This window comes from Zea mays, chromosome 6 (genome assembly GCF_902167145.1).
Source record: "Zea mays cultivar B73 chromosome 6, Zm-B73-REFERENCE-NAM-5.0, whole genome shotgun sequence".
In the NCBI taxonomy this organism is placed as follows: Eukaryota; Viridiplantae; Streptophyta; class Magnoliopsida; order Poales; family Poaceae; genus Zea; species Zea mays.
In genome coordinates, this window is record NC_050101.1 from 129,187,826 (window position 1) to 129,204,248 (window position 16,423).

Sequence of the window (16,423 nt, forward strand, 5' to 3'; positions counted from 1 at the left end):
TAAACCACCCGACTTTGAGCTAGGAGGTAAGAAAAACCCTTAGCCCCAGCCAAAGACCACAAGAAAGCTTCCTCCACCAAATTTGGATGGGAGCCATTGAAGACAACACCATTTCTATGCTTCCACAACATCCAAGCGCCTAAAGCAACCAAGGAGTCAAAGCCCTTTTTACTATGATTTCACATGTAACTCATACAAATAAGTGAAAGTGAAATGGAAGAAACGCGGGAAAGTAACTTAGGGGTAGTGCATTGGCACAAATATCTTGGTTAGCTCTTAGCAATTTGCTCATTAATTTGGATTCTTGTTGTATTCCTATCTTTCTCATCTTTGTCTGTGTCCAGATAATTATGAAAGTTTTGTTTTACAAAGTTCAGGTCGAAAATGAGCTTCCTGAAAAAATTGAAAGACTTGTAAGATGTGAGGCATCTGCTTATCAGAAACTTCTCATGACAAGGGTGGAAGAAAATCTTGGTGGAATTGGAGCCGTTAAGGTGTGTATCATCTTACTGTTCTGAGTTGTGCTAGCTGGTATGTTTTATTGATCATTTCCTAAGTATTTGAAGGATTTGGTCCTTAAGATACTACTTTATTATCTTTAGGTTCGCTCCGTTCACAACTCTGTCATGGAATTGAGGAACATATGCAACCATCCATACTTGAGCCAGCTTCATGTTGAAGAGGTAGAATACATCTTCCATTTCTTCCTCACTGTTGTTGTTGTTGTTGTTATTTTTGAATCCTTATGTTTGCCATCAACAATTTGGGTTCTCTTTATAGATTGAGGGCTACCTACCTAAACATTACCTACCATCTATTTTGAGGCTCTGCGGAAAACTTGAGATGTTGGACAGATTGCTGCCTAAACTCAAAGCTACGGGCCATAGGGTGAGTGTATCTGGATATAATTTGACTTGTAATTTGATTGTTCATTTTTCTCTCTAGTTGCTGGTTGAACTGGAATGTTCTTCCCTCTCTGGTCCCTTACCTTTTTTCGTGCCTTCGTTCCTTTTGTGGTGATTACTGATTAGTTCTGGATCACTGATGGCAACTATAATCTTCCAGGTTCTACTTTTTTCTACAATGACAAGATTGCTTGATGTAATGGAGGATTACTTGGTTTGGAAAAAGTATAAATATCTTCGATTGGATGGGCACACTTCTGGCCATGAAAGAGGAGCTCTTATCGATAAATTTAACGATCCTAATTCTCAAGCATTCATTTTTCTTCTTAGGTATGTTACAATTGTATCGCAAGTTTTTATAAAATGTGACGCTTAGCAAACTCACGAGTATGATTGAGCTACTGATTTGATTAATATTTATTTAAACTTATTTATCTAATGACAAACAAATACTTAGCTCTATCGGTTTTCTACCTCTTTTTGTTAGTATACGAGCTGGAGGTGTTGGGGTCAATCTCCAAGCTGCCGATACAGTTATCATATTTGATACTGATTGGAATCCTCAGGTAGCTAAATATCTAGTTATCACGTTATATATACTCTATTATAACGTTATATATACTCTATTGCTCTTCTAAGAGAACACTGCATGCTGCTCACTACTGATTGATTATTGTCCAGGTTGATCTGCAAGCACAGGCTAGGGCCCACAGGATTGGTCAAAAGAAGGAGGTTCTTGTTTTACGTTTAGAAACGGTAGATGGTTTTCTTTTGGTGTTATGTTGATAGTTTGTTTATCTACTCCCTCCGTTCCAAACTATACGATGTTTCGGCTTTTTTTTTTTTGAAAACACGGGAGAGCTGCGTATCATTATATTAAGAAGAAAAGGTGAGGATAAAAACCTCATACAAAGCAAGACGAACCCACACACCCACACACACTAGAGGATAGCTAGAAATACAAAGATAGTATGAACAACTGCACTCATGACCATGGAAACCCAAAACAGAAGGTCGCCGATTAGTGCGCTGGAGCGGAAAGGATGCTATCTAATCCACTGGCTCCAGCCCTACACCAGATGTGAGACTCCTCCTTGACCCACTTGATGACCATGCTAAAACAAGGCTGCTCACCATTGAAAACACAACGGTTGCGGTGATTCCAGATGGCCCAAGCCCCAAGTATGATCAAAGAATTGAGGCCCTTTGACAGCCCCTTATGCGTTGGATCACCCGGTGCCGCGACAACTCCTTCCCACCAATCTTCAAAGGAAGAGGTCGCATGGTTAGGAGCAAGGTGCTGCAAACGGACATATTTCAGAATCTGAAACCAAACGTCACGTGAGAAGACGCAGGAAACTTACAAATGGTTTAGGGTCTCCTCCTCCTGATCACACAACAGACAAAGATGAGGGTGAGGCAGCCCCTTTCTTGCCAGACGGTCAGCTGTCCAGCAGCGACCGTGAGCCACAAGCCACATGAAGAATTTCTAGCTACATAACTTTTACTATGTATTTATACGTACTGTATACCTTCATAGCTTTTGCCATATACCTAGAGAAGTCAAAATGACTTGCAATTTGGAATGGAAAGAGTAGTTAATGAATTGAATGAGCTTATCCAGTGGCTTGTGTTGAAAGCTACCACACGATGTGGGTGGTCTAGGGAAGGGAATTTCTGGGAAGCCTTTCCCTTGCTTTGATCTGCGTGTAGGCTGAATCACACCATTGTTTTTCTCTTTCATTTCTTCACATATTGGATGAATTTAAAAATTTATTTTCATGTTTTTTTATTTATATGTACCACATGCATGAGGTTTCAAAAAAATATTCAAAGCATTACGGCATGCTCAATTCATTAGTAGGGACATGGCCACATGGGAGCCCATGGATGGAATCCATCTCATCTAGGAAACCACAGAATAATAATAGATGTACTTAGCTAAGGGGAGTGCAGAAAACCATGGATATTAATAGTTCTCTTAATAAAGCTGCTATTGCTTGAAGGCACAACACAATTTGATGTTTCTCAATCGAAATGAACATTTTTTGTGAAATCCAAACAAATAAAGTTGTGCCTTTGATACTAAAAAGTTCTTTGATAATGATTATATATAAAACTTCATGATATTTTCTTTACTATTTATCTGTTTGTGCCATAGCAAAAATCCTATGTGAGTTTTGTTATGACCGGAATATCTCAAGAAATTTTGCTTGGTTTAACCAAAATTAATACCTTCTAGTTGTGAACTTGTGATGAAAAGTTTCTTGCCATTATTTTTTTAACTTTTAGACTATTTTAATGAAAGGTCCGAACTGTTGAAGAGCAAGTCAGGGCTTCAGCAGAACACAAATTAGGTGTTGCTAATCAGAGTATAACTGCTGGTTTTTTTGACAATAACACAAGGTAAATCCTTCTATTGTCTAGAATAATTTAGCACCCATAGGTCCCATCTTCACCCTCACTAATTTATACAATGGAGTGCCATTTCAGTGCTGAAGATCGAAGAGAGTATCTTGAATCACTCCTACGTGAGTCTAAAAAGGAAGAAGCAGCTCCAGTGTTAGATGATGATGCTCTGAATGACATTCTAGCTCGGAGGTAAGACCTGATTGCTCGAGATCATGAATGTCTGTATTTACATAACATTGCTTCACTTGCTGTACTGCAGCGAAGCTGAGATTGACATATTCGAATCTATTGACAAGCAAAGGAGAGAAGAAGAAATGGTATGCTGAATTTATGCAAGTTGCTTTCAGCTAAATCTTCTACGTTTTCCATCTTGTAATATTGTTGTGTCTTCACAGGCAGCTTGGCAAAAGGTGGTTCAGGATGGTTCAACTAGTGGGCTAGACCCTGGAGTATTGCCTTCTCGTCTTGTAACTGATGATGATCTGAAGCCCTTCTGCCATGCTATGAAACTTTATGAGCCATCAAATGTGAAAACAGTAAATGTGAATGTGAGGAAGAAGGGTGAACTTGGGGGCCTTGATACACAGCACTATGGAAGGGGTAAACGAGCCCGTGAGGTCAGTTGCACAGTGTCTTTTAATGTATCTTCCAATTGTAGTCTAATGAACTTTGCTAATTCGTGAATACCCATATAGGTTCGCTCTTATGAAGACCAATGGACTGAAGAAGAATTTGAAAAACTTTGTCAAGCTGATTCTCCTGAATCATCCCAACCTGGTGGCATGTCGAAGGATTTGGATATTCTTAATAAAGGCATTAAGACTGAAATTCTTGTGGAGAGTTCAAAAGAACCAGAACAAACGAAGATGGAGGCATCCCCAACTGTCGGTGACTCTCCACCAGCCAAACGGCGGAGAGGTAGACCTAAAAGGTCAGATGTTTTTGTATCTCCTACTGCTGGTCTGACTGATGCTGTCAAACAAGACACAGGAACCACACAGGACGGTAGTTCTGCTACACCAGCAAGTACCATCCACTCTGATGCACCAGCTACTGCAATCAATTCAGCTGTTTCAGATGTTAATATACATTCTATTCCACCAGCTGATACCAAGAAACAAGAGTTCAGTACTGATACCAAGGTTTCCAGTTCTGTTTCTGTTTTGGAAGGATCTGTGCCGAATGAAATTGGTACACCATTACAGAGTGTTCATAATGTAGCAGTTTCTGCACCACCGCATCAATCAGCTAGGGGCAGGAAATGCCAAGCAGGAGAAACACCTCGTAGGCGAGGCCGAAAACCAAAATCTCTATCTTCATCTGGTGTAGATGATGTTAGTCTTAACCCAACCTTTTCAACTGTTAGTGGTGTAGCAGACACTAGTTATGTTCCTTCATATTCTCAGGTCTCATCACAAGGCACTGCTGTGGCACTGGCAGGAATCCAGAAGGATTTTGTGACAGTTAAGTTGGATACATTGTTACCAGATAGTGGTAAGGGTGCTCCTCCTGTTAATGAGGGAGATAAAGGTGCTACTGTTACAACACCTGTGGCAAAAGATATATGTGCTGGGACTGTGACAACATCAGACAACACTGTCACCCTGACACCAAATACTCTTAAGGAAAACATTGGATTAGTTCAAGTGGCATCTGCACCTTCTATGCTCGTGGCTTCTGAAGAACTAATGAAAATAGCACATGTTGCGGTGGCCGATAAGCCTGTTGAGAAGCAAACTGCTTCACGTCGCCGCAGAAAGAAAACATCTAGTAGCGAGGATACTGGAGTCAGCACTAGACAAAGATCAGCTATGAAAAGATCTTACTACAACACCTCTGTTGCCGTTGATGATATTGGTTCTGCTGTGATCCCAAATGAAAAATCAGGAATAACGAAGGAAAGAGATGTCAGTTCAATTCAAAGTACATCCAATGAACTACCAAATATTAACTCACCATTGTATGAGAAGTCTGGATATGATTCTCAACCAAGCACACCTATAGCTGTCCCCATCAATGAAGACACTCTTCCTAGTGGTTTTGACACCTGTACTAATTCTATGATAACTCTTGCCACATCTGCCAACTCTGCTGAAGATGATAAACCAGTTGATTTGCACCTTAATGCACCTGTTTCTGTTGATTCCCAAAACCAAGAACAACACATGACAGGGAAGGACCATTTGGCAGTGTGTTCTAGAATCTTTGCTACTCAGTTACAGACGGACACTGCAAATCCTGCTATTGATCATAAACCAGGAACTGCCCAGTTTGAACCATCTGCTTCCTTGCCCCAGAATTCAGGCAAGGATGCTACTGCACTACCTTCTGAGGTTGACAGTGCTGCTCCAAATAGGGCATCAAGCAGGAGGAGGAAAGGGTCAACTCGAGAACCACGCACCAGAAGTAATTCTGCATCAGCTGCAAGTGAACGTCGTGCCCGACTTACTGGATTGAAGCAGGCAGAGGACATAAAGAAGTTAGAGATGTCAGCAACGCCGACCACAACAGTGTGTATTTCATCGGTAGAGCAACAGGGAGCTGCTTCTTTAAGTGCGAAGATTACCAATGCTTCTGTTTCTGAAGGACAGAAGAATCCTGGAAATTATATGCCTTCTGCCATTTCAATTCCCGTGGGGAGCCATGTTCTGGGCCTGGGCGCAACAAGTATTGAAGAAACAACTGCCACTATGATAACTCAGGCTCCTGCAGTTTCAAAATCAGAACGAAGAAAACTTCCAGGAGGCAGTCAACAAGGTATTATTTATTCTACTCAGATCATGATCAATTTTCTTGGTCCAGATGAGAAGAGTGGCATAATCTTTGCTATTATTTTCCATGGTAACAGTAACAGTGGCTGACATGACTTGTACATGTTATTGTTTTCCCTTTTTCGTAGGTATTCAGTTTGAGAGTTCAGCATCAAAAACAAAGATGGTATCAGCTGTGGAACCAGCACCTGCAAATGTTGAATGCATGCAAGGTACTGTTTGCTGTGATTCGTTCTGGTCAAAAGTAATTGTTGATGTTTCTTATGCATGGTTTTGCTGTCTTTTTTTCACAGGTACTGAAGTTAATAGTTCAGAACAGACAATAGTTTCTGCTACTGAACCAGCACCTGCAAATGATGAACACATGCAAGGTACTCATCGTCACACACTCATCCACACACATGGCACGATTCTTGGCGCAGATTAAGAATAGAATATTATTGCTGCTAAATTTTCAATGGTCATTAATACCGATTGCTGACATTAAGCATATCTTTGCTCTTCGAATGATGGTTTCAGAGCAACCAACAAATATCGTTTCATCTGTGGAATCAGAACCTTCAAATGATGAAGAGCACACAAAGCATGAAGTGTTTCTTGCGACTACTGGTGATAATATGCTTGCTTCTAGTGCAGGAACTGAAATATTGCGGGATACAGTTGAGCATGCTGCTTGCCAGCCAGAAGCAGTATGCACAGATGGAACTGCAAGGCAGTCTGAATTGTCGCAACTTGATAGAAAAGCCTTTCATGATGCCTCATATAAATACACTCATGGGTCCACTAAAGATGATGGTATCTTGCCCAGTGAAGGTACTTCTGTTGATGTTACTGGTTCTAAGCAGGATGATGTGAACATTGTTGGCACACAAACTGATGATGTTTCTCGGGGTTCTAGTCATTTTCCAGTTATTTTACAATCAACTGAGTCAGATCGGCCTCCAGGTCAAGTGAAGAATTTGGAGAGTAGGATGGAGCAGGTGAAAACAGAAGAAGCTTTGGTTAACAGTTCTGGTGGCAATCAAACTCACAGTCTGGGCGATGAACCTTCTCATAATACATCATTAGCAAGAAATTCTCCCTCAGAACACTCGAATGAGCGTTGCTCTGATCAAGTAATTGGTGAAAATTTCAAAAGTAAAGAAAATATTGTTGAAGTCCATTCTGGCATTAATACTGATGGCCCCGATGAAGCTCTGAATGCATTGCACACCCAATCTAAGGAGGCCAGCATGACAGATATTGGTGTACCTACTGATGGTGATAGATGTGAAGGTAAAGGGACTAGTGTCGAGGTCTGTGCTGACATGAATACTGATGGGCCTGTGGCTACCCAGGATGCTTCGTCCACGAAATCTGATAAAGAGTCCTGCATGATGGAATGTGGTGTGTCTACCGATGGCTGTCCCACAGTTTGCAAAACACACAATGATCTCCAGGGTCATGTATCTTGTGAAGAAACCTTTGTTAGGACTGGTGGTGATGACACAACCCATATCACCAATGCAAATTATGGTTCTAATAATGAAAGTGAGGCCACCATTGCTAGTCCTGTTGAAACCACACAAAAACTGATGGAAGGGAGCACTGTTATTGTGTCGGAGAATTCTGATTTAAATAAGCAATGCCACACATTGCATACTAGAAATGATCCTCCTGCAAATACCCTGTTGATAGTTGAGTCTAACAAAGTTACTTGTGATGCTGAAATTGTTTGTGCTAGCAGGTTAGAATCTTCTGGCATTGAGGCTGAAACAGTGGGTATCCAAGAGTCAGCTCTTACTGATTTTGAGGGAACAAAAGGAACTGGGGATTTGGGTGACAGAACTAACAGTCAACTGCATGATGATGTTCATGGGACATCATGTTCCACGATAGCTCTTGTATCTGAGAAAGAACCTTCCGAAGATCTTACCACCGGTAGCCATTCAGAAGCATCTAATTTACTTGCTGCTGTAGAACAAACTCAAGAAACTACTGTTGAGAACCAAGAGATCATAGATGCAGTAGTGTTTATGGATGCCTGCAAGGCAGAACCTGTTGGTGATTTTACTATTGCTAAAGGAGCTGAACAGACTGTAGAAATGGTTCATTATGTTGATAAGCAATCTGCTGTATTAGACTATGTTGAGACACAGACAAAACGAACTTCGGTTTGTGGTTCTACGCTAAATGAATCCCCTCAGGCTGCAGGGTTGGAAGAAGACTGCTCTGTACTGAAGCATGGTGATCCTACTTCATCTGAGCTTCTTACTGTAGCACCTAATCCAATCGGTGAAACTTCTGTTATTCAAGTGGAACCAGAGGCAAGAAACTCAGATGGATACTGCACAACAGAGGCTGGCAGTGCTTTATCTGAAACTGTCATGGGATTGGAGCCAAATAAAGAAACTGCGGTTCCAATGCAAGAGAATATTGGAGAAGCTAATGATAATTTTAATAATTGCGAAGCACACAATAATTCGGAGATTCATGCATTTGAAGTGTCGATGGAAACGCAGTCATCAGAAGTCAAGGAAGTATCTTCTATTCAGTCTGGTGCAGCAAATTTGAGCACACAGACAACTGCACTGCCTGATGTAACAGGACAAACCAGTATGGCATCGACTGGAGAACTAGTATCTACAAATGAACACATACACATGCAAGGTATCTTGTTAGGAGAGCAGTACTTTCTCTGCTGTTACTTTCAATGTCAATAGTTACAGTGGCTTACATTTCTTGTGTATGTTCTTTCTCCTTTTATTTGCAGGCACTGAAATCAATTCAGAGCAACAAACAAAGATGGTTTCACCTGCTGAATCAGCACCTGCTAATGATGAACACGTGCAAGGTACTCAATTTAAGTTTCTAACCCACTTGTGCCCACTCACACCCAAAGTACATTTCTTGTCTCAGATAGAATAATATGTTCTTTGCTGTTATTTTTTGAAGGTCAATAGTAACTGTGACCGACATTTATTATCATTCTTGTCCCCTTTCTTTCAGACATTGTGATTCTTAGTTCAGAACAGCAAACAAAGATGGTTTTAGCTGCAGAGATTGACGCATTATGCGTCCAGGAGACTGCAATTATTGATCTTGGGGGAGCAAGAGGAACAGTTGACCTGAATGACATAAGAACACAGGTTCCTGCATTACCTGGAAGGGATGTGCTAGGTAATCCCCACTTGCTCTCAGGCCTCAGCACAATGCATATATTTTCCATCTTTTAATGATTATATGGGCCTAGGCACTCATGTGCAGCTGTCTTATTCAGATGTGGAGGCACATATTTTGGAGCAAAAAAAAACATCTTCACCAGGTCTGCACACTATTTAAAACTTCAATTAGTTTATATTCACATAAACATCTGCACATGTCTTTGCTGTTTCTTTTATCCCCAGGTGATGAAATTAAGGGTTCAGAACAAGCAAAAATCGAATCGATTGCAGAGATCGAAACAGTGGGCGTCAAGGAGAATGTCATTGCTGATCATAAGGAAACAGGTAACAACAGTGGCGTAAGTATACATGCGCCTCTATTAGTTGAATCTGGACAAAAGGCATCACCTGGAGTTGAATTGCGTGGTAAGGACTTCTCCCATCACCCTATATATCAAGCTCTTATTATCTATGTTGGTACTCGATATCTAGCTACTTATGTGCATCTGGCATTTCAGGTATTGAGGTTGATGCTCATGTTTTGGAACAAGCAAAGATGGTTTCAGCTCTAGAACCAGACTCTACTCCAGGTTTGTGCACTATTTGAATTTCTGAAAAAGTTCTCAATTATGATTTTATTTAATTTCTGTACAGACGATCTAGGGCGTCACACACATGAAGTGCATGTAACTGTTGATGGTGCTATATTATCATCTAGAGGGGAGCAGGACATTGCAAGATAACATAGGCATTGTTTTTAATGCAACAAGGCGAGGCGAGTGGCCCCCTTCTATCTGCCTAGGCGATGCCATACACACATAAAAATGTATTATCACCTAAAAAGAAGCACAAGTAAGCAAGCAAAAACAGTATTCATATGATGTCCTCTCTGGTCCTTAGTATTAGTAACCAGGTTCCCAGATCGAGGAATGGGAACATGGTACACTACTCAGACTAGGTTTTAACACTATGGGAACGAGATTGTTCCCACGTTCCCGGAACAGAACGAATGTTCCCGGTCATGCTCTGTTTTATATGCACACAAAAAATACGGGGACATGGCACAGCTGCACAGCCAAAGCTCCTGCCTTTTCAAAAAGAACAGATGTGGAGAGTGCTGGCAACATGGCAGGGCAGAGGTGGGCACCGATGAAGAGGACATGGCTTGTGGCAGGTGAGAGGCAGGTCCGAGCACTCCAGTCGTCCGCGTGCTGGGTCTGTGCGGACGAGCGGGCGAGCAGACATCCTAAATCGACGCACGGGGGTTTAGGGTTTATGGTCCTGCACAGCTCGACCATAGTGTGGAATTGACATGCATGGGTGCATCGCGTCGGGAATCGACAAGCCGCCATGGAATGGACAAGCTGTGCAGGATATGGTGGCACAAACTTGTCGTGAGTGTGGTATAAGCAGAAGTAGGCAGCGGCGTAGCGTGTATGTTTAATGTTTGTCTTTGCCTCTCCCTCTCTCCCCAATCTCTTATCTCTCTCCCAGTCCCTCCCTTTCCGCACACACAAGGAATGGCAGGAGGCGGGAGAGTTGTGCGCAGCAGCGATTTCCTTCCCGCCTAGGCATTGGGTCGCTTCTTTTCCGCTGTGTGCGGGTACCTTTGCGAGTAAGGTGACCACCACAGCCTCCTTGGAGATGCTGTGGATGCCTATTGCCTAACCTGAAAAGCGGACGCCATATGCTGGCATAGCTAGGCGACCTTGACACCCAGAAACTTTTCTTGCCTGGACGACTAGGCAACGACTTTAAAACCATGAACATAAGCAGTGGTGCTGATGTGGACCTAATAACTAGCCAAAGGAAAACAGACTCTGAAGGTATCGAGGATCCTTCTATTGTGATTAGCGTAGAGGAGTTCCAATGCCTTTATGATGCTAACAGGGACCATTTTTACTGATCCTCCTGTGACTACCCTGGTGACAGCTGAATCTGATAAAGGTACTTGTGATGCAGAAGTTTGTGCTGACAAGTTAGAACCTTCTGGTGCTGATGATGTTGGAATGATTGTTGTCCAGGAGGCTGCTTCTGTTGATGATCACAATAGAGCACAAGGTATAGGTGAATGTAATTTCCTACCTATTGTTTAATGCTGATACTGAGCATGTGTCAGGTACTCACTTTGCATATGGTTTTTCAGGTGGTGAGGCTCATTGTTCAGAACAAATAAAGATGGCTTCAATTGCACAAGCGGTGTCTAGCATGGCTTTAGTAGGATATTCTTCTTCAGAAGACTCAATGGTGGATGCTGCTGCCCGAGTAACTGATGCTGATTTTGTGGATAGTAAAGCAGCTGGTGTTTATCGCCAAGAAACTATGCCTACTCAAACCACCTCTACCCTCCCAGAGAACATGGATTCTCCTGCAACTGCTGCTACCATGGTTGAATCGAAGTTTGCTGCCTCGTCTGAGCACGTTGCAGGACCCGAGCCAATTGATGAAACTTCTGTTATGCAAGTGGAACTGGCAACAAGCACAGGGGATGGATGTGCAGCAGATGGTCACAATCTTGTTTCATCTGAAACTGTTGTTGAAGTGAAGCTTGCTCAAGAAATTGTTGTTCCTAGTCCAGGTGGTAGCATAGAAGCTAATAATACTTCTACCATCAGCGAAGTATACAAAGATACCCAGTCTCGTGCATCTGGTGAAGCATGCAATGATGGTCAGTCTCATGGTGATGAAAATATGAAACTTGGTGAAGCTTACACTGAACTGCAGCTGGCACCTTCCTCTGGTGAGGAGGCCATGACATGTATGTGTAGTGAGCTGCCCAGCCAGGAGGTGGAGGCTCCAAGCAGTGACCCTTTGGAGAATAATGAAGAAACGAAAAATGAAGCTGCTGCTCAAGGATCAGTAAATGAGGATTCTGCTCCTCGTGCTGAAAATGCAAAGATTGATGAAGCTGACACAGAACAGGAACTGCTTCCATCTGGTGAGGCCACGGTAGACGAATCCAGCGAGCTACTCAGCCAAGACGAAAAGGTGGCTCGTAAAGATGCAAAGATGGAAGAGTCTGCTGCTGCTGCTGCTGCACAGAGACAGCTAACTACTGAAGTTGCTCATGCAAGTGAAAACGCGAAACTTGGTGAAGATGGCACGGAGCTGCAACTGCCACCACCTTCAATGGTAGACATATCTAGGGAGCAACTCAGCCAGGAAGTGGAGGTTGCAAGCTCTGGGCCTTCAGGAACTGATGAAACTGCTGAGATGAAACGGCTAAACACTGAACATTCACCTGGTGATGAAACTTCAAAACTTGTTGGAACTGATCTAGGACTGCAATTGTCACCTTCTGGTGATGCCATGGTAGATATATCTAATAAGCCACCCAGCTGCCAAGACGTAAAGGAGGCCCCGAGCAGTGACATTTTGGGAAATGATGAAAATTCAGACACCGAGAAGACTCCTGCTGCCTTGCATGGACGGCTGAACACCGAACTTGCTCCTAGTGGCAGAAATACAGAATTTAGTGAAGCTGACACTGGAAAACAAGAGACACCCGTGTCTGCTGAGGCTATGGTAGAATCATCGAGCGAGCCTCGCAGCCATGAGGCAAAGGAAGCTCCAACCCCTGACCTGTCTGGGGATGATGAAAAAGCGAAGTCAGCAAGGGCTGCTGTTGTTGCGGAACTTTTTGGAGATGCAACAGAAGGTGGTTCGGATCAGCCATTGCCGTCTCCTAGAGAACAAGGCAAGGAAGCAGAGGCCGATGGAGGCTTTTAGAGTAAAGTTGCAAATATTGTATCAAGAGATACTAGAATCCGTGTAAGTAAGAACTGCTAATAGTGCTTTTAGTTGTAACTGGTGTAAGCTTCTACTCAGAATCAAAAGCGACGTGCTGAGATTACAGCAACAGTGGCCTACGGCAGTTTACTACTGTTTTGTGCAATATTGCTGCTGAGTTTTGTTGAGACAGGCAATTGATCTGTCATCTGTCTCGTCTTGCATCGAAGTTGGCAGCACCATGGTGAGGTGCTCCCGCCTTAACCTGGAAGCGCTGACAGAGGGAAGAACAATACTCTCTGGTTTCCTAATGTTTTCCTGTTCACTGTTTTGATTTGATGCTGCATTGCAGTAGTGTGACTTAGTAACATAATGGTGCGTTTGGATAGACGGACATACCGATCCAGAATCATCTGAACCTAAATATTGAGTACAAGCTTAGATTATCTGTTTGGTCTGCTTTATGTCTGGGTGCAATGCTCTCTGATTTCTGGACGGAGTGGTACCGCAATCCAAACAGACTTTAATGTTTGGGTGCTTCAGGTCATAATCAACCATCTAATTTACTTTGCAAATGAATGTTTCAAACTGGACTGCTCAAGCCTACCAAGTTTAATGGTCCTTCCTAGTATTGAATCCTTTTGAGTCTAGCCCGTTTCCTCATTTGAATTTTCACTGTTAGTGTGCCTATACTTGCCTCACGTAGAATTTTGAAAGCTTATGGTTGGGTGCGTTGTACTCGACCATCTCAAAGCAGGTGTAGTTTTATTTTGCAACGCACATCTCATGTTGAAGTGTTTCAGGAACGTGTATTTGAATTGTCTCAATTTGACGGCGTGCCAACTGATCTCATCAGCGGCGGACCTAGGTATAGTGGAGTGAGGGCTTGACCTAGGTATAGTGGAGTGAGGGTACAAGCCCTCGCTCATTTCTTTGGTGCAAGTAGTAGAGACTAGATTTTCACTATAAGGTCCCCTGCTCAGTTCAACTTAGATGCCCCTGTTCTGGTGTTTTGATGCATGTCTTCATAAGTGTGCCCTCACTCTCATTTTGCTCTAGTTCCGCAGAGGGTGCCAGAGATCGGGTTCATACGAGTGACCTCACCAGACTATAACCGATTATGATTAGACTGAGTATACGAGGCCAGACCCCTACCAGATTGTTCCTGATGTGAACGCCTCCAACCGTGTTTATCAGATTCCCTTTCCTTTTCCCCTCTTCCTGGAGCTTTGGCAACTTTGGAGGTTCGAGGTCTTCATAAAGCCAAGGACCATCTAGAACATGGTCCGGGACCAGCGACGTTCCCTTAAGGCCTTTGCTTTTATTGCACTCAATCCTCTGAACCATGTGACTTATACTTGTCAAACCTAGTTTGAAGCATGTTAGAAGGGAGTTCTGGCCTTGAGAGGTGGGCCTAAGAGAGTTTACAATATGGGATGGGAAACAACTAGATAGAGCTGACAACACTCGATCTTCTGAGTTTGTATTCCTTCTTGGGTACTGCATGATCTTTTGGCGTCCTTATCCTGCCACCTTGTACCGTCTAATTAGAACACATGCCTTGATGTAGGTTGCGGCGTAGCCTAATACTCTACCGTGCGTAGGGTGTAACAGATGATGTCGTCCAGTCTTCTCCGCCCATCCCTTCATGCCTCGGTAACACACGAAGCACAATGGAAGTCATAATGAAGGGCACCCAAACGACACATGTGGGTAATAGTAAAATCCACACGTTACCGGCCTAACACGTCGTGTGCATTTAAAGCTAGGGCACACTACCTGCTACTTACGCGGGCAAGTATGTGTCCCGACGATACTCAATGTTGGCATCCTTATGGAATGAGAGGCAGAGGATTTCATCAGAGGCTTTATGCCTGAGGCTTTCGTCAGGCATCGTCTGATATCTTACGCTAGGGGTCTGGCCACGTGTTAGCACCGGACCCCTACTTGGGTGAGAGGCAGACCTGGGGATAAGTGGTGACACTGTTTCCCAAGTCTTCCCTAACAATGGGCTCGAGCCGTCCCCGAGGGGATCCAGGCTACGTGGTGATCCCAGACCTCAATTGGCTTGAGGTCCGGATGGTGTATTTCATGCTCGGTGTCGTTCTGAAGGCTTGGTGTTTTAACCAGAGAGCACTTTCTCCTATGTCCCCTCTGGATCCCTTTGGCTTGGGATCCGTTGGGACACAAGGAGGTCCGGGCCCTATTACAGGGTCCCAGACCAATAGCTTAGGTTGTTGATTCCTTCCTTTATGGGGCTTGATGGAGACAACGATCCATCCCATGAGGCAAGCCTAGGCTGGTCATGACCCCGAAGGCTCACCTTGACATAGCAGGAGTGGGTACCCTGTTTTTAGGGTACCGACAGAAATAGTGACGCCTAAGCGGGGGTGAATTGGGCAATCTATTTTTGCACTAAATTATAACCTCTATTTTTTAGTTAATAAAAACCTATGCAGATACCCAAGCGTTCATATGTGCAACTAAGATTTTGACTATATGTTACTATCTCTACTGCAAAAAGAATTTTACAACCTAGGTTTCAGATCTAAGATTTAGTTAATAAGATAAAACACAACCAAAGGTAACAAGATAAACATGGAAGCTTAAATTCGGTAGAGTACAAACTTTCGTTGATGCACCGATATTTTTATCGAGGTATAAAAAAGAACGCAAGATTCCTACTAATCCTCTTTGGAGCCCCCCACATAAGAGAAGTCCACATGAGGGTTAAGCTCTTGGTCTAGTAACTCCATAGATAGCTCAGGGCCTTCTCCACATGTAAGTGGTGCTCTGGTTCTGGCCTCTCTTGGATTCTCCCCATCCTCCACTATCAAGCTTTCGGCTGAAACACCGTGAGCCTTGTTCCCTCTAGTATACGGTGGTGACCACACCACAATAGTTGGTTGATCTCACAAGACTAACAACCGCTCATGGTACAACTAATACAATTGTGTGTGCATGCACCAAGGGTTTGAGGGCGTCTAACCTTACTTATACCACTAGGGGTTGACCTAGAGCAAACACTATAATAGCGATCTAACTAACCTAAACACTTCACAAAGCACCTAGGCTAATCGTTAAGTGATCCTTTAATCACTTGATTGTCTAGAGTTATAGGAATGGTATCCCAACTCTCTAGTATTGTTTCTTAGCTCCCACATTTCTGAAATGGTTGGTTGGAGTCATATATATAGCCTCCCGTGTCCAAACTAGCCATTGGTAACGACTAGACGTGTTCAAGAATCGGATTAGGTTCGGATCGGGTCATGGTTTATTTGGCACGGCCCATAGCCAGCTTGTGCCTAGTGTCGGGCGAGTCGACCCGTGCCTCCCTGTTGGACATGATAGGTCGGGTTTTTCGATTTGGGTCGGTTTTTTGGCTCTAGGTCAGGTTTTTTTGGGTTGGGTTAGGTTTTGGGTTAAAAATCATGGCCCGTACCCGCCCGTTGCATTGGTCGGG

The 16,423-nt window shown here is 43.3% G+C and overlaps 1 protein-coding gene across 3 annotated transcripts in view; it reads left to right on the forward strand.

Annotated features, from left to right (window-relative positions):
- LOC100383943 (uncharacterized) overlaps window positions 1–13,296 on the forward strand; it is a 49,679-nt gene extending 36,383 nt beyond the window's left edge. For all 3 annotated transcript variants that reach the window (XM_008649930.4, XM_035960151.1, XM_008649932.4), the window contains 21 exons: window positions 378–494; window positions 603–683; window positions 781–888; window positions 1,066–1,235; window positions 1,393–1,471; window positions 1,587–1,661; window positions 3,214–3,311; window positions 3,399–3,506; window positions 3,577–3,634; window positions 3,713–3,934; window positions 4,013–6,074; window positions 6,217–6,300; window positions 6,382–6,459; window positions 6,608–8,737; window positions 8,841–8,921; window positions 9,077–9,247; window positions 9,348–9,392; window positions 9,475–9,657; window positions 9,750–9,821; window positions 11,194–11,292; window positions 11,378–13,296. In XM_008649930.4, the coding sequence (XP_008648152.1) occupies window positions 378–494; window positions 603–683; window positions 781–888; window positions 1,066–1,235; window positions 1,393–1,471; window positions 1,587–1,661; window positions 3,214–3,311; window positions 3,399–3,506; window positions 3,577–3,634; window positions 3,713–3,934; window positions 4,013–6,074; window positions 6,217–6,300; window positions 6,382–6,459; window positions 6,608–8,737; window positions 8,841–8,921; window positions 9,077–9,247; window positions 9,348–9,392; window positions 9,475–9,657; window positions 9,750–9,821; window positions 11,194–11,292; window positions 11,378–12,960 (7,704 nt within the window). In that variant the 3' untranslated portion in view covers window positions 12,961–13,296. The remainder of the gene's footprint in view (window positions 1–377; window positions 495–602; window positions 684–780; window positions 889–1,065; window positions 1,236–1,392; window positions 1,472–1,586; window positions 1,662–3,213; window positions 3,312–3,398; window positions 3,507–3,576; window positions 3,635–3,712; window positions 3,935–4,012; window positions 6,075–6,216; window positions 6,301–6,381; window positions 6,460–6,607; window positions 8,738–8,840; window positions 8,922–9,076; window positions 9,248–9,347; window positions 9,393–9,474; window positions 9,658–9,749; window positions 9,822–11,193; window positions 11,293–11,377) is intronic.
- The last annotated feature ends 3,127 nt before the right edge of the window (window positions 13,297–16,423 follow it).